This window comes from Sinohyriopsis cumingii, unplaced genomic scaffold, assembly GCF_028554795.1.
Source record: "Sinohyriopsis cumingii isolate HCF-2022 unplaced genomic scaffold, ASM2855479v2 utg002447l, whole genome shotgun sequence".
Lineage (NCBI taxonomy): Eukaryota > Metazoa > Mollusca > Bivalvia > Unionida > Unionidae > Sinohyriopsis > Sinohyriopsis cumingii.
Genome location: NW_028316215.1, coordinates 117,431 through 141,695, shown reverse-complemented (window position 1 = coordinate 141,695; position 24,265 = coordinate 117,431). Strand labels below are relative to the sequence as shown.

Here is a 24,265-nt window from a genome sequence, read left to right as displayed (position 1 = left end):
GTTTTGTCGGGATAAGCTTCTTTAGTGCCGCTAATTGCTCTCGCGCTAATCTAGCAGAATGAGGCTCTCCAACTGTGCTAGTTTTCCGACTCATATTATTTTCAACTATATTATTTTAATGCGAGGTAAAATTAGGATTTGCAGCCCAACCTTGCAAAATCACACACAAAATAAATTTCCCCCCCCCCCCCCCGAAAAGTTCTGTTTTTTCCTTGTCCAGAATGATAGATTTTGCACACAAAAATTGCACTCGGTGGGGAATTTACGCAAATTAATTTTCGTAGGAGGCCTCAAAAGTGAAATCTGAGGCTTCTACGGAGAAAGTTTGCGCAGGAGGTTTTATTTTGGTCTGGAGATCTGGTCTGTAGAACTTCCCTGCTGCTAACTTCACAACAATGTGAAAATTATCTTCAAAATATATCGATCAACGTTTAACATAACTGGATAAAGCACTTAGAATTGCTGAGGAATCAAGTTTGAAAATCACATCTCAAAATAGCATGTATCCAATACAAATAAGTAAATGGCAGTAAATATATTAATTTAAGTATGCTTTTCGTTCTTGTTCAAAACAAATTAATGCTTATTAGAGGCATACTGGTGTGGAAACGGAACATATCGTTTATGATAGCAAAGAAAAGAACATTTCTATAATTACAAATGAACTATGTGTATCCTGTTTTAGATGGTTGTACAAGGATTCTGAACGGAAGATAGGAATTATATATATATATATATATATATATATATATATATATATATATATATATATATATATATATATATTGCTGATCAACTTTGTTCATAATTTACAGGGAAGCAAGGACATCATGCGACATCCTCAAAGAACAGGGTGAATGGAAACAAGAAAATACAACAGGAAGGATTCGAAAAGAAAAATTTAAAAATGGTCGTCCAAAAGCTTCGTGTCTGTTTACAAGCTCCAGATCCAGCAGACTATTTAGAAGGGTTACAAAAGAGAACAATGAGATGGAGGTTACGAAAGAAATCCTCCTCCTTATGTCGGACCTTTCTGTGTGATGTCTATATACTATTTTTGTTGTAAAATGTGTTACTTAGCTATCAAAGTTAGCAGAATAATTTGAAATAAATATATAAATAATACATATATATAAATGTTTTGTTTTTATTGAAATCAAACAAACTTGTATATAATGCTTGAACGAAAGATTAATATGCATTCTGCCCAAGAATTTTATATGATGACTGACACTTCATGGAGCGTTCGTCTGTCCTATCTAAACGCGTGTACAATGTTGAGCACACGTTATATATGGAACCAATTGAAGCACACAACATGGATGTATATAACAATCACTATATCGATGTTTCACTCTAAGAAGCGATCTTGAACAATATACTACGCTCCCCCCCCAAAAAAAAAACAAAAACAAAATCAAATGACGTATCCCTTCATGTATAACTTCGATATAGTTCATATTTGCAATAAATTGATGTTATCCAAATATCACAAATTACATCCAACTGCAGTGTTTGGATGATAATGTATTATGAATTACAACTTAAGAGATTATTTACCAAAGAGACTACAATCAGTAATTACAATGTTGATATTAACTTTGGAAACAAATCAACCGGTTGCCATTCATTTGAAAACAAATTAGTGATGATAAGTTAAGAGCTCCTTGTCATATTATACGATAAGGCGTAACACATGGTGATTGGAAGATAAACTGAAAATATCTCCTTGTCAGTAAAACTACCAATAGTCTTTCGCGCAGCTATAACAGTCTTATTATAATGACACTATCTGGAACACAGAACTGAGATGAAACCTGGGATGTGTACTGGACAACTACAACTTATTGCTAGTATAAACTATATAAATAGTAGATTCCGTAGGTTATCGTCAAATTTGAAAAAGAGGCTTTCAAAATAGCCAGTGAATTATAAGGTAATCTGCCCCTTCTTTAATGTTTACGAAGAGAAAACACGTTTACCCATATGATTCTATGGATAGTTCTGATTGAATTGAATTGATAAATGTGTGTTCCTACAAGAAAGGCCGTTCTTTCAGTTCCAGCAAATATCCATACATCAAATGCAGATCACGGATATACTAAAACTCGTAATGCAACAGTAGGTATGAATTCAACGATTCGTATTTAAAAAGAGACTTAAATATGTAAGCAGATTCATGAAACACAATTAGGCGAATGATGCTAAGACATTATGGTTTTGATGCATGCAGCTCATGATTTCACAAGTCCTGGTTTGAGTTGGGATGCATTATTAGACAGAACTAGTGTTGCAACAGAGTTATTATCTGATATCAATATGCATCCTTTTATTGACAACAGCTTGAGAAGCCGAATAAGTATGACCTCATTCAGCTATCATAATGTTAATAATACATTGTCTTGTGATTATAACCCAAATGACCCAACACCTTGCTTGTTTCATTTTCAGTAAAACTTTATACGCTTCGGCTACATTATAGATATTTCTGACAGTTGTTTTCAAACGTGTAACTTCAAAATCAATTGCCAGCTGATATTAATATATGACGATAACAATTTGTTTAATAAATTTGTTTATAAAGATCTAGTAAAAATCAAGATGAAGAGGCCATGTGGCAATTATGGAACTTAGTCCAGGCAGCTGATTTATGCAGTTAGTGTAGATAAATGATCCAACTATTTTGTTTTGGCTAAACATTGTATAGAACACTGATTAGCATTAGTTTTAGATTTATACATAGAGCTATTACAAGAAACCGGTTTTCGAAAAGAAATGACCGTATGAATAATGAGAGAAGTTGAGCACTTATCCTATGACTATTCACTTAATGGATATTTTAGGAAATTATTTGTGATATGGATCCAAACGTACAACCCATATTATAAATTTACACGAAAAAATGTCTTTATAGGAAATAAAGAAAAATTGGTGATATGTCTAGTATTGCTTGCAAACTATGCTATGCACAACAAATGAAAACTTTCTAGTCTTACTTGCAAAATATATTATATACAAATCACGCTGTGCATACAAATTGCCAAATATCACCTATTACGAAAATTGTGTTTTATCGTACAACATGTTGTAAAGCAAAAAACAGACGAAAGTTTAGGAGAAAGAGGGTTATTTTGTAAAATTTAGATTTCACTTAGTTTTTCTTGCATTTCGCATCAAAGGAACAGTCATGGTTAAACTACTTTGGGTTAGTAAATGAGTGGTTCTTTTGGACATTATTTTAAGAGTGTACGTGTCGTTGTGTGAATTTGTGCGTGTGTGTGTGTGTGTGTGTCGTGTCTACCTGAATGAACAAGAGTAAAGCTCAGAATGGAAAAAATTTGAAAGTAATGCTCCGTACGCCTGATCAGGTGGTCATGTAGGAGAAAATGTAAAATCCTGACAAATTATTTTCAATTAGAAACAAATGGCCAGCTTATTATATATAAATCCTAGAACACAATCTGAAGATGTGTTTGGGAATGATTTCAAATAAATAAATAATAGAGTATTATTATTTTGAGAGTGTACGTGTCGTTGTGTGAATTTGTGCGGGTGTGTCTGTGCGTCTTGTCTACCCGAATGAACAAGAGTAAAGCTCAGAATGGAAAATAATTTGAAAGTAATGCTCCATACGCCTGATCAGGTGGTGTTGTAGGAGAAAATGTAAAATCCTGACAACTTATGTTCAATTAGAAACAAATGGCCAGCTGATTTTATATAAATCCTAGAACACAATCTGAAGATGTGTTTGGGTATGATTTCAAATAAATAAATAATAGAGTATTATTATTTTGAGAGTGTACGTGTCGTTGTGTGAATTTGTGCGGGGGTGTGTGTGTGTCTTGTCTACCCGAATGAACAAGAGTAAATCTCAGAATGGAAAATAATTTGAAAGTAATGCTCCATACGCCTGATCAGGTGGTGTTGTAGGAGAAAATGTAAAATCCTGACAACTTATGTTCAATTAGAAACAAATGGCCAGCTGATTATATATAAATCCTAGAACACAATCTGAAGATGTGTTTGGGAATGATTTCAAATAAATAAATAATAGAGTATTATTGGACTGGATAGAAAATAATTGATGTTAAATTAGTTAGAACACGAAACATAAGGTCAGAGAAAATAAATGTTACTGATCAAAGATGGAGACCGAAGTGTCATTCGTCAGTGAACAGCTTATATGAATCCTAAATAGGCCGTTCTATACATCAATATGAATATTGGATTTATCAGAATTATTGATGTATGATTTATATGAAGCTACTGGCAAGCTTTCTCACATACCCACATTGGCCGAATCCGAGACACGAACTCACGCAGACAGATGAGACGACAGTGAGCCGTAACAGAGATCGCTTTAGACCACTCGGCCACTTAGTGCATCTCCAGTCACATAACCAATTTACACAACTAGATCTTAATAGTGACCACTGAACTCCAGGGGCACTTATGCGGCTCTGACACGAATTCATAAACAGTAACTATGACATCATGGAAACTCAATAACCGTGAAGTTTGCTTATTGTAATTGGCTAATTATTGCGGTCTTAGAAATATTTACCCATGGCCGTCTTGTCATAATAAACGGGTTATCATTCCTCTTAGAAATCCTCAGAACGGAACGATATAAACATATTCGCAAACTCCTAATGTATTACTTTACTCCCGCCATCAAATGACCACTCGTCCTCGAGTGACATAAACGTCACACTTATGTGGTCATGAATCAAAATAGATTACTCCCCTGAAATCGAACACCAACCACATTAATGATTCCCAACATAATTAAGAGGAAAAACGGAATAAATGGGCTTGTTTCTTACGACCCGTCGCTCATCATCTTAAATTAATCCTTTTCGTGGAATCGCTGATTGCTTAGAACACTAAATGTGAACAATGAAAGCAAAGTTACAAAGTTGAATTCATCCGACATAAAACTGTTCCGACTAGATATCAGGTGTCATGTTCTCTTATCATAACATTCGGAATACGCCGAGGGAACCACTTCGCAACAAATAGGCCTCAAACAATACAACAAATATAACATGGGACCATTCCTGTTTATCCGAAAAAGTCAGGTCTGGACATTGCGTTTCCACCAGGATGACACGACTCCCAAAAGAACTTATCGCACCTGCGCGAAATAAAAGTTTTTATTTAGTCTTTGTCAGTCAATCCCATCTTACAACTAACTCGATAGTAATTGACCAATGCTACAGCGACCGAACATGGTTCTAAGAGAACCTAATCCCGAGAGCCGAGTCCGAACGTTATCACATAATTGATTAAATTACTCAATGGTATGCAATATCACTAACCTATGCTGCTAATTAATTGTCATTTGCAATGAACTGTCCTTCAGAACTTCACACATGGACACTAATCTTTCCAAGCAGACGATTCAAACTATGCATGATGGAAACCATATTAGACCATTACAAATGTCACGATGGTAGCGAACAGTTTTCAAGAGCCACTGTAGGAAACACTTTCCAACTGAATGGTAGCTAGCAGGTCCAACATATTTAACACAGGAAGATTAGTTTACCACGAGGTTAGAGAAAGCGTTCTTGAGAGAATAGCACGTCTCTTATGAACCCCCAAATGTCAACTATGACTTCAGATCCTTAACCAGCGCAACACACATCGTTGTCAGCACAGCCATGCTTGACTCAAACGCTACCTCACTAATAGTACTTACTGTACAAGGGAAGTAAACATGTCCTCAAAGAAATTCGCATAATAGATTTACAAATCCAATCACTAGATATGTTTTGATGCCATTAATGACATCCTACCCGTCCATTATAATAAAGTATTTCTATAGGAATTTCTCAATCAAAATTATGCACATTTTGCGGCGATATAAAAACTGTGGACCATCTATATTCGAATGTAAACTTGTCTATCCCCTACAAGAGTCAGCTGTAAAATGGTTGAAGAAACTAACTGGAAACTTTGTCAATACATTCTATACTTTTCTTGACTTCGGCCTTTTTTCCAATCAAGGCCTCGTTCTCGAAATCTGAATTGGAAAACCCGTGCATCCTATTATGCGTTATAAACAAGTATGGTTCAAACGTACATGTGCGTACTATCATGAAGAAGTGGTAACTACCTATCCTTCTTCTATATATAATCAAATATAGCATCAGGACTGATTTGTAAAGATTAAATCTTGTTCATTGCCCTGATACATAGTGTTTGGCAGAATTATTTTATTCCTAATAGAACTTTGACATGGTTATTGGTATTAGTCAATAGCAAAAATCATACCTTACCATTCATATTTCAATCGACGATTCTCAGAAATTTAGTAACATCTCATCATTTCTTCCATGTCCTATCCTTCGAATATCACCACTTCATTGTATATTTCCAAATGGTGAATAATACCCTTAAGTTTAATTGCCTGCAAACGTCATACGAACTATCCTAGGTTGTACGTGACAACATTATTTTTTCCTCAAGTCCAAATTCACATTTTTCGGCAATACAGGTTAATTCAGCTAAATGTAATGTTACTTTCCCCTATTTTCGGTCATTTAAACCTTGTTGTTTGCTTATAAGTAACATTCTCAAGTCATTTTACACATCTTCGTATTGCCATCACACCTATGTGTCTACACGTCGATCGCATGATTATTCTTGGGCTGCACGTGCAGTAAGTGATATCGTCCCTAGCATTAACGCTAGATTTACTTCTTATTTCCCGTATACATGTTTTGCAGTGTATTTTATACTTTACTAGATTGTTTAAGTCCTGCTGTTTGTCGTTCAAACTTACAAAGTTCTGCAATTGTCACCATTTTTTTTTAAGGTAAAAAAGGCAAATTGCATCGAATGAAAATCTCATCTAAGGCAGATAAAGAACGAAAAAAGCAAAGCCGCAGTGATAGGAAACAGACAATAATAATACTAATACTAATAAAGCTACTACTGTTACTACTAATACTGCTACTACTAGTAATACTAATAATGAAAGACTATATATATATATATATATATATATATATATATATATATATATATATAATGAGGGTAACTAAATTAGTTATAAAATAGATCGTATCTACCTTGAGGCAATCAAGGATATTACAGGTATATAGAGTGCAATCAATTAAAATTCATCTCACACATATATGTTCACTTACATTATCATTTCAGATCGACATTACAGATCCATACTAATTAATTCTACACACACATAAACACATACGTACTATATATATATAGTTTCTGTGAACACATTTGATGACTATGTTGAATGATCAGTGGTCAAAGTTAAATATTTGCGAAATACATATGGACGATTGCAACATATAAACAAAACAAAAACAAAAAAGAACAACAAATTAAAAACAAGGTGCATGAATCCGAGTGAATTGATTCTGAATCTTATTCACGCCAACTCGGGTGTAGATAACGACTTTGTTTAGATGTCAGACTAATATGCGGCTTGGGATTGACAATGGGTGTACCCGCCGGACGTAAGCCTCAAGGCATGTTATGGTAAAGGTGATGAATAGAGGTAATACTGCTGAATAGGTATGCAATACTATAATCCCCAGCCAATGGTAACTGTTTTAGGGCTGTAGTGGACAGATTTAAAAGTCCTAGCGCTAATCTAATGAGCATTCGACCTCTTACTTCTGTGCGTTAGACTTTGAAGTCTCATTCGAATTTGTCAGATATACACATTTATCGCATCTTGGAGAGAAATCAGATATGGCACAGTCACTGTCCAATGACCAATATTTGGAGGATTATGAGGAGAACTGGGAAACCAAGAAACCCTGTATTCAAAGCTATTACGTAAGTGAATTTACTATTTCCAACGTGCTCTTTAACTGACATTTTCTCATTCCCCAGATATGTCAGGTATGTGGAATTAGTATGCATGTATTTCTCGTTCTCTCGGTCTTCTTGCATAGCTTCATCTTGCTTTTTTTTCTTCCAAATCTTAACGGCACGTTGCATTCCCCATGTAAAAGTGCTACTTCCAAGAAACGTAAAGACAGAAAATGTTTCCTAAATTTCTCTTACGTTTATTGATTTTTCTATAAAACCAATCTAATTCAAATCATCGTTGTTGATAGTATATCACAAAAACCAACGTTGGCAACTGTCACTGTCTCATTTATCGTCATCTTCAGCACTGCTTTTTAATAATAATAATAACAATAATGCATCATGGTAGGAAGAATTTAAGGATTCAAGCGAGCTCAAAATTAATTGGTTTTTAACATAATACAATTTCTAAATTTTCCTAGCGAAATGTCGGTTACACTTTTTTTGTTTATTGTAATATGACAATAATAGCCATCATATGATTAAAACTAAACGTTTGTTGTAAGAACACACCATCGCAAAAAAGTTTCTTTTGAACACGTCACATATTTCTAAAGGGACATTCCATGAATCGTTCAGATTTCGCTTGATAATGTCAGCTAGTTGAAAGTGCAATGAATGAGAACATACAAGTAAAATAGAATGACAGTTACCGTACATTTCACTGGCCGATGATACAAGCCATATCAGATTGACAGCTTGAGCCTTTTTAATTTAAAACCAGCAAGCAACGTGCAGCTGTAGGGCTAAATTTGATAAAACTTGTGTTCAGTTCTTTTCAAATACTAATTATATTAACAATATTGAACATAATTACAGTAGTAATGATAAAAATAACAGTACCAACACGAACTATTATTATTATTATTATTATTATTATTATTATGTAGACAGATGGGCAGTGACCTTAAATATCACTAGGCATTTATAAATTTAAAAATTTCATTTATAAAAGCCGTATAAAATCGAGACGATGTGCATTATTTAACTTAAACCCATAACTAGGCAACGTCCACCTGCAAGGTTAAATTGAATTATCTTTATTTAATTTAGTCCCATTAGTAAGCAACATCGACCTGCAGGGTTACAGTTGATTATAATTGTACTCTGTTCTGTGCAATTATTAAATAATTATGATAATAAGAATAATATTAATAAAAATAAAAAATAATTCTCATTATTAATATTGTTCTTATTCTTCTTCTTCTTATTTTTAGGAACCAATACACCATAAAAAGTGCTCGGCTGCAGATGGAAAAGTCTATGCTGTCAATGCATTTACGGACACGCCCCGAGCAACTGAATCCAAAGATGGACAGCAGAACAATTCGCCCATCGCAGCATTGGTTGATCGCCTATTAAAGTAAGTGGAATTTCTTTGCTTCTTTTCTACTGTAAAACGTCTCTTTTTTCTTCTTCCGATAACTTCACAACAATGTGAAAATTATCTTCAACACATATCGATCAACGTTTAACATAACTGGATAAAGCACTTAGAATTGCTGAGGAATCAAGTTTGAAAATCACATCTCAAAATAGCATGTATCCAATACAAATAAGTAAATGGCAGTAAAGATATTAATTTAAGTATGCTTTTCGTTCTTGTTCAAAACAAATTAATGCTTATTAGAGGCATACTGGTGTGGAAATGGAAGATATCGTTTATGATAGCAAAGAAAAGAACATTTCTATAATTACAAATGAACTATGTGTATCCTGTTTTAGATGGTTGTACAAGGATTCTGAACGGAAGACAGGAATTATATATATATATATATATATATATATATATATATATATATATATATATATTTATTTATTTATTTTGCTGATCAACTTTGTTCATAATTTACAGGGAAGCAAGGACATCATCCGACATCCTCAAAGAACAGGGTGAATGGAAACAAGAAAATACAACAGGAAGGATTCGAAAAGAAAAATTTAAAAATGGTCGTCCAAAAGCTTCGTGTCTGTTTACAAGCTCCAGATCCAGCAGACTATTTAGAAGGGTTACAAAAGAGAACAATGAGATGGAGGTTACGAAAGAAATCCTCCTCCTTATGTCGGACCTTTCTGTGTGATGTCTATATACTATTTTTGTTGTAAAATGTGTTACTTAGCTATCAAAGTTAGCAGAATAATTTGAAATAAATATATAAATAATACATATATATAAATGTTTTGTTTTTATTGAAATCAAACAAACTTATATATAATGCTTGAACGAAATATTAATAGGCATTCTGCCCAAGAATTTTATATGATGACTGACACTTCATGGAGCGTTCGTCTGTCCTATCTAAACGCGTGTACAATGTTGAGCACACGTTATATATGGAACCAATTGAAGCACACAACATGGATGTATACAGACTATGAACATGCGAAATCGTTTGAACCAATCGCGTAATTTCTTCCAAAAAGTGTGTCACGTGGTCATGACATCACACACAAAACCAAACTCAGCAGCTGTAAATATGTCGTCAAAAGATGAAAATCGACCATCAAAAATGAACACTGGCGTGCCCAGTACTTCTGGAAGTACACATTATCAGAAGTTACGCAGTGAGAGCAGTGAACAGGTTTGTATTTCAATTTCTTGAAAAGATTACACCAATGTGTATTATAACGTACCAAACAGCTGCCAATTATAAATTATCATTTCATCCGTACCCACCCACCCACCCAAAATGGATGGTCTATTAAAGAAAACAGAATGTGATTTTATTCATAGCCGTTTGAAAGAGGAAATATTTTAGAATTCTAGTAAGTTACTCTTTGCCCATGGATTATGTTGTTCTAGTTTAAAACCTATATTAACAATTTGAATCTTCCTTTAAAACACCGAACAGCTGCCGTTTACCATATCAGGAAAGACTATAAGCACTGCCGCCGTGTATATGATTTACGTAAAGCTATTCGTAGGCTGCCGCATACCTCGTAACACGATATACGTAATATACTCATTACCCGTATTTCGATATTTGCAAGTTATTGTTTAAACTTTTACAAATAAGAATGTTTAAATTAATATTGAGTGAATCTCATTGGTGGAAAATTCAGTATTGTCGCCCAATAATTGCACTTTATTAATAATTAACTCAGTTATATGACATATCAAATTAAATTAATGAATTAAACAAGACTCCAGCTTCTTATTTTATTTTATAAGGTTTATTTAGTATAAGCGATATATAATACAGCATATGATATAAAGGTAAATTCTACGTAAATCTAAGAAAAGGAATAATATACTCAGACCAGTATATGAAAATGTTATTATATGGCCCTGTTTTATGATCTTTTCCAGTGATAGTAATCACTTTAGTTCTCAATAAAAGAAGGTAAACTAATTTTTGCACGAAGATCAATGAGTAGCTCTGATAACATTTCCTTTTTTAAATTGGCAATCCGAGATAAATAGTCATACATTATTTCATATGATTTGAATACAGAACTCTGCCAACCACTCAACATACTTAGGTAATAATGAGATATCATTTTAAATGTCATATTTATATCTAAGACAAGATTTAATGTTTGTTCCATCTTCTTCATCTTGTTTTAGTTGAATTTACCATCAGCTTCCAGAGTACAAGTAGGGATATGAAACTGGTTAGTTTTTTCAATTATTTTTGACCAAATTAGGTTGGCTTTTTAAGGCATGTACTGGTGTTATGCTGAATACCCCCCCCCCCACCATACATACATCCAACAATATGCTCAATGATTGTATACAGTGTCAATAGCCTAGTGGTTAGAGCATCTGCCTTGGATGCGTGAAGTTGTAGGTTTGAACCCCAGTCGAGTCATACAAAAGACTTATAAAAATGGTACTAACAGCTGCCTTGCTTTTCGTTCAGCATTAGGAGGTTAGTGTTAAGACTGGTTGGCCTGGATTCAGACATAGCGATATGACTGAAAACTTGTAAAAGCTATTGTTAAAAAAATAATTAACACCCATATACAGTGTCATATACATGTGGCCATACTGTGTTTTTTAAATTTATTAATTGGTTAGGTTAAATCACTGCATGTAAACTTCCATCTCCACCCAGCATTTTATGAAGGATATTATTTTCTTGCAGGTGCTTGTCATGGGTGTTCCATCAGACCGTCCAGAACTTGGTATATACACAACAACAATGCAGCAAAACAAAGGTAGTTCTCTAAGTGTGCATTGATTATCCATTTCCATATGACTAACAGAAAAGTTTTAAATTACTAAGCAACTACATTTGCAAATCATAATGTGTTTTAATACAGACTGTCAGGGTTGTTAACCTGTATGGCTTGCATTAATTAGATAAGATTTAAGCAATATTCCAAACTAAATGTTAGTGTAAGAAAATATATTTTTTTACAATATAAAAAGTTGAAAGGGAAATACGTGATAAATTGATAACGATAACCATGCAACACCACATCCAGAAAGGAACCTACATATATTTTCACACATTAGTTCATGAAATACATATTTCAATATTTTGTATTATTCATGGTCAGTACTATTGTCTTTTTCATGCTTTTATAATTCCCTTGCCCTGTTAAAACAATCGGGTTCAACAAAAAACATTAGAAGCCTTACAGTGCCCTCCCCCCCCCCCTTGAATGTTTCTTTGACCAGTGTCCACCCACTTTTTATGGCCAGAATTCCATGGCACTGAAGAGTTCCTGTTTAACAGTATCCCCAAGAAAGTCCACCCCTCAAATGCAAACAGCAGCAATTATAATTGTGCACAAATGTAAGATTTTCACTTCACAAGTGGGAACATTTTATTTTAATATGTGTCCGAAACCAGTATTTGATTGGTACAGTAAGTAACATGATTATCTCTACTGATGTCTATTTCCCAATGTCAGGTTTGAGTGTACCACTAAGGTTAACAATAATTATCTATAAATGTCAGGATAACAAAATGGTCTTCATGGGCTAAAAATAGAGTTATGGATTAGCACACAGGAAGAAATTAACATTGAACAGCACTGAGTAGCAGACAAAGACCAGAAAATCATGAGACAACTCATGCATCACTTCCTTTATAAACTAGGCATTTTGTCCACAAAAGTTTCATCTTCATAATCAATTGCAGTACTGTACCATTAGAAAAAAAGGAAAAAATCATTAGAAGACTTTAACAATTCATCACGAAAATGGAGACCTATTACTTTAAAAGAAAAGTTAGTCATTCGACTCAACATCCTTGGCTGTGGTGTGTGGGGCCCAAATCGCTTTATGTTGGAAAGGCTCCAATCCAATACATTTTTTGTAACAGATACGGAGGATATTCATCAGCATTGGAAAATGGAGTAAATGGAAAGAGCATTGTATATGTACAAAGATTTAAATGATATTTTTTAATGTTTCTGTAATTTGCATGATAAATATACCTCACCTGCATTTCATTCTTAAGTCGAGAAAAAGAATTATTCAGTTGTTCAATTGAAATACGTCTGTTCTTAAGACAAGAACATTTTAATAATTAATGCTGCTTTTAAATGAAGATGTTAAATGCTTTGAAGTTGTATATAACTTTCTTACTACCGTACTATGTACATTCTATACACTTATGCACAAAACATTTAGTCCTCAATTGAAAAGGCCACATAATAAGAACAGGACCAGTGTGTGTATGTGTGTATATATATATGCATATACATACACGTCTTATACATTTGAAAGATCCTTTTATCTTCAGTCAGTTTTGTTAAGGTGGTGGATAAGATGTAGATATGTAGAACTAATAATGTATTGGTGGTGTGAATATTTCTATAGATAATGATGAAGTAAACAGTTGTGTGCAGTGTCTGTAAACTGCCACAAACTGGTTTTAATTATATATGATCTTTTTATTTTGTGTGTTTACAGAGTGGACTTCCAACCTCAGACGTAACATGGAATTATGTCATGCAGCAGTGACTCGGCAGTCAGCTTTTTGCCATCTTCTCCAAAGGACAACTTTACCAGAAACATCTTACATGTTCCTTTTGGAGAAGAGTATGATGGACATGGCAATAGCAGGATTGTCCGAAGGCTGTGCATATGGTGTTGTATTTCGCCAGGGACGTCTGCACTATTTACGATTTTTTGAAAGCGGCATTTTCAGTGGATTTTTTGAAAGCAAAGGTAATCACATCATCACAACATTATAGCTACATTTGAGACTCATGAAAGCAAATGCTCATGCTTTTGGGACATTCAAACTGGCTCCAAATTACTGGATGGTTAACTGGTGATCAAAGCACAGAGTACATTGTGCTTATGTTTGTAAGCATTTGTCAAATTCTATTCTACGACATCTCTTTGTAATTGCATTTATTCTATATTTGATCTATGACCACCTTAAATAAACCACAGGGGAGGGATAAAAACTATCATACCCTAGTTGCAGCTATAAAAGTATAAAAACGTATGTTGAAATATCAGTTAAGTTAGAACAGTGTAGTTTAAAACCTTGTTTATCCCACTGATAGGAAAGTTTTTAGAAGTTGAATTTGTAGTTTTATTTCATTTAGCATTAAACTGAAATTAAGACTGTCAGAGAACAGTTATTAATCTTCTGATATCTGGTTAATGAAATCACATTAGGCTTACAGTAATGTTATCTTTAACATTGTCATTTTGTCAAAATGTACAGATATAGCTTTTTTATTGTCATTTTGTCAAAATGTACAGATATAGCTTTTTTATCAGGTTATCAGTTTATACAAATATTTAATGTTCTTTTCTCCTTGTTAAAGACAATCTATTGATTATATATATATAATTCTATTGCATCTGATAAACATTGTTAACTTTTCATTCTGAAGCAGTATAGCAGATGAGTCTTTGTCTGCATGATTAGTTATCTCCAGAATCGAGGCACAACATTTTACTTATAAATCTTTCTCTTTCAAGGTTTGGATATTATCAAACAAGCGCTTGAATGCGATAGAAACGAGGATTTTTTTTGGGAAAACATATTTACATTGGATGATATCAAAGCAGCTGAAGGAGAATACTTTAATTTGCTAACCGAGAAACGCAAAAAGCTGCCAGAGCCAGGTTTGTGCATTATTCATGGCTTTCTTCTTACTAATACGTGACCAAATATACCTGTAGCTTGCCAGCTTTCTAGTTAATACTGAAGTGTTTAGAAGCCACAAAATCAACTATCTTAAAACGTAACTTTGAACAAAAATGAAGTGAGAACAAGATAGGCATTGTTGATGTGAAATGTGAACAGAAGATTGTCTTTAATGTTTAATAGTGCATTTAATTTTATACTTTGTAGTGTTGGTGCCATAGTAATATACGCTTACCAACTCCTACTTCAAGTTTGAGAATACAGCTTAAACAGAAGAATGTCTTGTAGTGTCCATAAGACAAGTAGGTCATTTGGATGTCAAGTAATTTTTATTTCAAGAGGTACATGAGGAAACAAAGTAGAACACATGATCTTATGAGTGATAAAAATGGAAAATGTCATTTTATAAGAGAAAAGTAGCCAGAAACCAAATGGCAACAACATCAAAGCAATTTAACCAGACCTTCAAATTGTTAAATATTAAGCAGCTACAGTAAGGAAACAAGTAAGATAAAGTGAATGACATCCACAAAGAGCACTAAACCCGCAAACAAAATTGCACCATTCATCCCAGTAAAACCTTTATACTTTATGTACATTTTACAGAAATTTAACATCTATACCTTGTATATTTTGCCATGTATATAACTTGCATCGAAATAGTCACATTTAGTTCTTTTGACAGAGGGTATGGATCTTTTTTTGTGCATGCTGGCAAGTAGATGCATGCCATAACCTACATTTGATTGTCTGTGGTGGGCAAGTTAAACACAGTAACATTATGCTTATAGTGTTTTTTTTTGTTTCATTACAGATTCAAAGAAATTACCATCCACAGGAAGAAGGTATTTCGAAATACTGTTCCAAAATAAAAACAGTATTAGGAAGTCGTTAGATCATTTTCTTCATCACGTACAAACAAATATTTTCAAAGAAAATAATTTTGAGTGTATATGGGTGATGGTGCAAATAGAGAAGAAAAAGAGCTACAAAGACAAGCAGAATGCGAAGTAAGTATTAAGAAGAAATGCAGGAAATCATTATTACCTTTTCCTTCAGTCTTTCTATATCCATCTTTCATTTTCCATTTGTTATAACCATGCCCATATACTAATCCATATATGTCTATCCTTCCTTCCATTCAGCACACTGTTAAGACAATTAGTCTCTCATATATTTATATGAGTTGCCATAAAACATGTTATATGTACTGGTCATTACCTAAATAGGCACCAACTGTCCAGTCACTTTGCCCCAGCTGTTGCTGTAGGGTTTAACGCCATTTTTCAGCACAAGATAGGCTATACATGGCGGCCAGTATTAATGTTGGAGGAAGAACCCGGAAAACCCTCAGAAAGAACCACCGACCCACGATAAGCTACCGGCAAGCTTTCTCACATAACCACATTATCCGAATCCGAGACTCCTTTGCCCCTGCAATTTTTATTATATGTATTGCTCTTTCTGTCACTGAATGTCACAATCTTGTTAGTACAGTTAGCAAGGGTTGATGTGACACAGACTTTTTCCATTGGCTGGTGTGACCATCTTGTGTGAAAATCAATTGGCCCTGCAGAAAATCAACTGGCTCTCCCAATCAGAGGAAAATAATGATGGAGGAAAATTTAATTGGGCCGATGGCCATCAATTTTAAATGACCTTCCTCAGAACCCACAGGTATTGGTCGGGCAAGCCAGCAACAAAATTGCCGCCTGAACTAGTCCTTTTGTTTTTTATTAGACTGGAAACTTGGTAAATGCTATGGTCATTATCAGAAGATACATATATATCAATGAATCAGTGTACTTCTGCAATTTTTGTTCAGTTTTCTTTTGTATATCAATGCAGTGCATGATACAAACTTGTGAGTGCAAATTGTACAACTTCTTTATGGATTGTAATGAAATTCAGTAAAATATTATGTTCATTAACAAATAATGCATATATCAAATCACTATTCCACTAATTAAGTTTAGAATTATTGCCCTTTATTGATTTCAGTCTAAAAACAGTGCATAATATAATCTAATGAATCATCTAATCTTTCAGATTTCACTGGATTGCCATGACATTTGGAAAAATGTTTTCATCATTATCGGAAGTTGCATACATTGACAAATCTCTGCTGCTATTTCAGTTAGAGCTAGTTACTTTCTTAGATTAATGTTTGATAGGATTTTGTGAAGTCAGCTTGTCTCACATTTTTCATTGGATTGCCATGTAACTGCATGTTACAGTCATCATTTGAAAATGTTCATATAAACAATTCACTTTGCTTTTGCAATTTTAGTCTGATGTATTGTCGTGCAGCAGAATGCATTGTTAAAATCTTGTCAGTGCTACCGATTGTGGTGCCTTTTTGAAAGGATCATGAAAATTGGCACATGTGACAATATTCATCTAAAACTGCATGTACAAATCTTTGTGCTCCCATGATATTTGTAAGGGTTGTGGACATTTTTGGATTACAGTTGGATACAGTGTATGACCAAATTTTGTTAATGCAGTTACTCAAAGTATTTAGTTGATTGCCCTGAAACTTGGTACTTGTTCTGCTCATCATGAGAGGATAAGTTTCTTTACAGGCATTTCACTTGCACTTTTTTTAAAACAGTTGTGCACTGTTAAGCTCTACACGTCTTCATCATGGGCTAGGGGTGTGATGTAGAGGAGGCATTGGTATATTTATATGATCAAATCGCTCACATTTCCTCTAGCTGTGAGCATCATTGTTAGTAGCCTTTTCAAAAGAACAAATACAATTCATTAAGTTAACTGCATTGTATGTGAACTTGATTCTTTTAATGATTGTGTCTTTGCAGCTCAATTGCTGACTTAGTTATTGGTCTTTTTTAATAAGAACTGAATCTGTACAATACCCGTTTGATAGCCCAATTACTGGAAGAAAGATTCATTATTGTGTTTGTGAGTGATCATTGTTACATGCTGCCATTCAAGTATGTGCATGATATTGTTGAAATGTGACATGAGTAATTGACGTGAGTAATTGACTTATGATCATTTTTGCAGGGTACAAAATTGATGGAGATCTCATGATGGGTTTGGCTTTACTATTTGCAATCTGTAACAAATACACTAAAGAGAAAAAATTGGTACTCGAGATTTTCAATTGCTTTAGTAGTGTAGTCATTTTGCAGGGTCTTAGGTTTTGCATAAAATCTCCATCGAGAAATATTAATCACAGATTTGTTTCAGCTAGCATGCAATAAAATAATAATATGTTTTCTTTTCCTACATTTCAGGTTTTTTTTTCTGCCAGTAAATGTTTTGATGGGACTGCCTTTCAGGCTGCTTTTGAAACTCACAGAACTGAAGGTTGTATGTGCCAACAAGTTACATTCTCAGATGTCTTTGTTCCACTTGAATATCCAGTTTCATGGGATCAACAGCTTTTCCAAATTGGCATAAATGGCAGCACAAGACAGTTTCTTATTCCCAGTGGCTATCAATTCCAGATATGAAAGAAAAGTATAAACCTGCTTCACTAAGGAATCAGGTGCTGTATAATTTTAGAGAGGGTAACATGGATAAGGTCTATTCCATTTGCTCCAAATATAAAAACATTGCCTTAGATCCAGCTCAATCTAATTCCACATTTGAAAGTTTACCAGAGTCATCTGATTATGGTGACATAGTTCCCCCTGCATCCAAACGCAAACGTCATGACCCTACTAGACATTTGACAATTGAAGAATTGATGACAAACATACACACTGTAGACCCTCAGTTTTCTTCAGAAAATATAGCTGAAGAAAGATCTTGTTATGATAAATTCAAATATGCAATGATTGAAAATGGTCATGTAATTTGGCGACGTAGTGCAGCTAATGTGAATATTTTTTCAATGAATGAAGTTAGTATGAAAACTGGACTGTTTCAGGAAGACTGTTATGTTCATTTGACCAAAACAGATATAGATAACACAACTGAATTGTCTTGTAGCTGTGGAATGTATGGCATATTACTGCAGTTAGCCACAATAAGTATACCTCAGGAAAACCTTGATGAGGTAGATCTGAGTGACGTGAAATGCTGCCATATGAGACTTTTTAATGAATTGATCAGTGACCATATACCTTCTCTATTAAATAATTCTTCCAGGTCAGAAAATAAGATAATTGAAAAACTTGAAGCTGCCAAAGATCAAATTAATGAGCCTATTTGCCAGATGCCAACCTCATCTGATAAAACTTTGAAGTTCTCGGTGTATTCTGATGATGACAAAACATGTACTTTTGTTCATATCACTGACAATAGTCTATCTTGTCAGTCTGGATTTTGTAATGCACTTTATTCATCTTCAAAACGTAAAGTTCTCCATCTTGACAACTCTGAGACCCTTTGTCCTCACCTCAATCAATTGAAAGTCCATGCTGACAAATGGATGGATCTGCTGATACAAACTGCTGATTCCAGTGATTCTGTATATTTTAGTGGTGATGAGGATGAAGAGGATGTGATTCCACCAGCATTAGCAGCTACAGTTGCTGAGGATATAAAGGTACTATCAATAGCTGATATCCCTTCTTATATATTCCAACTCTTTATGAAGTGGAATTTTCTATTACCATGAGTTTTGAAATTCCATTAAACCAGACATTTATAGTTATACTCTGAGCATACTCTTTCAAATGAAATCTGAATTGATGAATAGCTCAGAAGAATTATATAGAAAATTGTCCCCAGAAATTAGATATTAGAATATTCGATTCAGAGGAAGTCTGAATTACATTAATATTTTCTATAAATGCTTAAATTATTTAACGTTGGATATACTTATAGATAACTGATAGTCCCATGGTTTACTGTTAACCTGTACATTCAGAATCATAATGTTTGGTTCATCCACTGAGAAACTTCTGACTGGTTGGATATTACCTTTGATGACGAGGATACAAATAGGTGCCAAACTTAATACCAATTTCTCTTGTTTCGCTTTATCAGGACACAGACCTTTCAGAGAATGAGTATATTTAATGTGTCCTTTTAACAGGGGCATCAGTTTAATGAAGATACTGGCCTGTGGGAGTATCCAAGCCTCAGCAGACACATACCATCGCAAGATGGTTCATTGTTACTTCAGCAGGCCATACAGTTGAGACATACCTTTTGTGATGCCAGTTTTGGCCGCGACATTGATGGATACCTTCACACTGCCCCTGATGGTGGATACCATGAGTTGCCTCCACCGACTGTTCCAGACATGTGCAAATGTGGTGTAAGTAAATGCTGTGTTCAGCTTAACAACCCATTTTTATAACCAACCACTTCCAAATACATAGTTTATCCATTTGTCTCTTTTTTTTCTCCTAAGCTATTATATAAAACTCTGTAGGCTTGTAGTGTATGTTTTTAACAATTGCTGATAATCAGGGTATTGCTGGTTATTGCATTATCTCACTGACTGAAAGTGAGGCCTAACCTGTGTATCTCATGTATGTGACTAAAATCAGTGTGGCTCTAGCTTACTTAGCTCTGCTTTCACTTTTACATGGTCCAAGGTTTGGAGCTGCAGTTGCTAAATGCCAGGGTCATGACCATGATGGTGGAGGTTCAAATATTAGTATTAGATCAGCCCAGATACAATTACAGTGGTGTGTTCTTGGCAAGGTACTTTGCCCCAATAAACTACATTGTGTTGATGTACTGTAAAATGCCAAACCGAACTTAATTTGTGAGAAAGTATTTAAAAGAGAATGAAAATAACCAATATTAAATAAGGGTCTATGGTAAAATGCATTCAGGTAGCTCAATATTATGCTCGTGATCACATCAGTAACTGACATAAATCATTACAGCAATTATACAAACTGTATGCATGTAACAGAAGTAAATTACCTGTATTTACCATTTATTATTGGTTACAGTTTTAATTAGATAGTCACCATACATTATTTTTCTAGTGTATCTTTCATCAGCTCTTTTACTTATTATGAGTAGGAGCATGAACATACTGTTTGAGAAAAATCTATGATGTTTACATGAAAAAACTGAGGTCATCTATCACTTTTGCATGTAAGAGTTAGTGCATTATCAACTAGTGTGTAATAAAGGAAGGATGAATTGCTTGGAGAAAAAAAAGTTATTGCCTAAAGAAAACATCTGGAATACAGAATAATCATCATCTTTGTGACATCAGTATTTGTATGAACCGAGGATGGATGTACTTTCATTGATTGAATATCATACAAAGTTGTCATATGCATATTACTTATTATGGAAAATTATACAATGTATGTACTAATTGCTTATCCACAATTTAAATGAAATTTCATTCTAAAAAAATTGTTATCAGTGTCAGATTTTTCTGCATATGTTAACTGGATTCAGTACAGGTTCAGATGGACCAGGACTAGACAGTTAATATCACATCCTGTACACAATAAATAAAAGTACATTTACTTTGGTTCTGCTGCATCTTCAGGAAATATTTGTCACATTGCAACAAGAAATTTGGTTAAATTTTGGTCCTTGAACATTCACTGTCTGTTCATACTTTTCCTCAGTCATATTTAAATTACTTAAAGTTTTGTTTAATTGATTGATTTCAGGTAGGATATGTCTTTCCTAATGGAGAGACAATTGCAGTATCCCATATTTTCACTGTATATACACGTCATGGACCTGTAAAACACAAGGTATAAATTTTTGCTTTATTTTCTTCTTTAAATGAGCTTTAATTCATTGATGACGAACTTACTCATCTTTTAAGTAAACACTTTATTAGAAAGCATTGCATTTTTATTTGTTCCTATCTATTCATATCTCTGTCTTTCTATCAAATATTGTTAGCATAAATATGCACACAAAAAAAAAAAAAACATTTTATACCAACAAATGAAAAATATGTTGTTGCTTATATTGGCATGCATAAGTCCTTTTTATCAAGCTAAGATGTATCAGCTAAGTTATGGGGATGTGGGAGAATAATTTTTCTGTTGCTTTACAAACCCAAATCTAGTTCTTTGAAAACTCACAAATTTCACAACATGCATTAGCATCTAATTTTATGGTATTAAAAGATTGACTTCAATGGTCAAGACAGTGTACTTGCCTTAGTGTTTCCAGCATTATAAAAGATAATAGTCTTAACTTTTTATCAGTGAGGAATCTGTTTTTACATTTGTGTTGTTTGTATAATGTTTCATTTATTTGGTAAATGATACATTTTGTGTGTGTGTGTGTGTGTGTGTGTGTGTGATTTTATATTTAGATTTGTTATCACAGTTGTTTAAGTGTTAATCAGGATACTGATATTTCTTATTTTATATTTAGATTTGGTATCGCCGTTGCTTAAGTGGCACTCGGGATTGTGACATAGGTCCAGGAGAGAGAGAAGCCATCCACTTTCTTACCAGGGATACTGGAGCTGGCGATGAAATTGGCTGGGACTTTGTGGACCATGTTCTGAACTCATATATTTCTCTTGGCTCCTATTGTACAATCATGAATAGTTTCTACAAACGTGTCAGTCATAATTCAGTTTCTTTTATGTCTAATAATACTTTTATTGCATGTTTTTTTTCCTGGATAAGTAAGTTCAATTTAGATTATAGACAGCCATGTTCCATTTGCAAATTTAGTCCAAAAGTGTTAGCTGCTGATGGAACTAAGATAGGCATCAACATTCGACATTCAACAGTTGTACCAATAGAGACTCCAACGAATGACTTTTCAATAGATCCTTGTCATCGAAGGAATAAGAGGGCTTTCATTAGATTTGCCCAGGGTGATCATGATTCAAAGGAGAAAGCACAGAGTAGAAATCACTTACTCTACCTTTCTAAGAAAGTGCTTGGTACCTTGGGCAGTGCTAATGAGCTACCTTTAGAAGAGGAAAAAAACCGAAATGATATTCTGTTACAACATGTTGATAGAAACTTTCGCTCACTGTTGACTAATTTTCTGCAAAATGGTTGTAGCAACCGAGTATTGAGAAAGTTAGCAGTTCTTTTTATGATATTGTCTTCAAATCATTCCATTTCAAGCATTATTCCCTATCGATTTGTTGACGACTTCCAATCTATTTTGAATTTACTTAGGAAAAATTCAAATTTAGACACAAATGTTATAAACAGAGTTGCCAAGTTTTCTCCTGAAATTAGAGATGTATTATTTGCAGTCATGAATACTTGTATATGTTCAGCAACTTTAGAATTTTTGGACCATCTGGTGTCAAGAGTGAAACAGCTTTTTTCAAACTGTAAAGAACCAGACCAAATTAATCCTAAACCAGGTAGTTATAATCCTGCTAAATTTGGGAGAGCATATTACTTCACCCCCCATGGTAAGCAGTTAAGAGAAACTCCAAAATACACAATGGATAAAATATCTCATAATAGTACTTATGATGATGAACCTGCAAGAGCTGAAGAAAAATGCCATAAAAAATACCCTGAAGTGGGAAGGAAGGGTACAACATACTTATTTCTCTGGTTTGACCCACAGCATTATGGGCATTGCTATGGATATCATATGATACCAGGACATGAAGGGAGAAAAGATCCTGCTTTTTCTGCTTATGCATACATTGAAAATGCCCCAGAAGAAATATTTTATGATTTTAGTTGCCAGCTTGAGGAGTACTGTTTGAATCGAGAACCTGGTTTTTGGAAAAACACTCGTTTTTTCATGATACATTTCATGGCTTTTCCCATAAGTGTCCACCAGTATACAAGTCATCACGTCTCATGTTGTTAAAAAAATTAACACTGAAATATGTGAGCAAACAAATGCTTTTCTTCAGCACATCAAATATTCAGCAAGAGCTATGGGAATGGGTAAATTAAATCACTACTTGCAGTTTTTTATGCACCAATGGAGCCAGAAGAAAAAGAAGAACTTCTGCAAAAAATGTACGTTAGCTTTGAGTTATGTTGGATGATACACTAACCACACTGTACTTATATCAATCAGTCCAGTACAACAAATTTAATATGCATGATTTACTGTGCAAATGGATGTACCATATTTGAGCAAATTATTGTCCCTGACTATAATATGCATCTTAAGACTGTTTTAACGCAGCTCTCTTACAAAATGGATATATTTATATTGCAGGTTGTTTGAGAATAAAATATGATGACAGTAGAATAAAATATGTAGATCCTTCAAGTTTGCCGGTTTTGGATAATCTATAAATATTTTGATATGTTTGGTACGAATTTCAGATAGTGTTGTGGTTAGCACATGATATACCAAATCTGTTCTTAAGTTAATTAAACAGACCAGTGGTAAAACTGCAGTGATTAGTATTTCATCTATTTTCCAAGACTCTTAAATTGAGTATACATTAAACATGTTGTCCCCATGTATTTGTAACC

The 24,265-nt window shown here is 34.0% G+C and overlaps 1 protein-coding gene across 1 annotated transcript; it reads left to right on the top strand.

Annotated features, from left to right (window-relative positions):
- Positions 1–10,331: 10,331 nt before the first annotated feature.
- On the top strand, positions 10,332–23,642 carry LOC149770722 (uncharacterized). Its single transcript, XM_089949196.1, has 8 exons — positions 10,332–10,436; positions 11,943–12,015; positions 13,724–13,981; positions 15,736–15,931; positions 18,185–18,257; positions 19,936–20,160; positions 21,494–21,580; positions 22,218–23,642. The coding sequence occupies exons 1-8, from the start codon at positions 10,332–10,334 to the stop codon at positions 23,640–23,642; spliced, it is 2,442 nt and encodes an 813-aa protein (XP_089805322.1).
- Positions 23,643–24,265: the final 623 nt, after the last annotated feature.

Bases quoted from the DNA above. Each gene is read 5' to 3' on its own strand.
- LOC149770722 (XM_089949196.1), top strand. From the start codon at position 10,332: ATGTCGTCAAAAGATGAAAATCGACCATCAAAAATGAACACTGGCGTG. The intron at 13,982-15,735 runs GTAATCACATCA...GTTTCATTACAG, and splicing joins TGGATTTTTTGAAAGCAAAG to ATTCAAAGAAATTACCATCC. The intron at 20,161-21,493 runs GTAAGTAAATGC...GATTGATTTCAG, and splicing joins CAGACATGTGCAAATGTGGT to GTAGGATATGTCTTTCCTAA.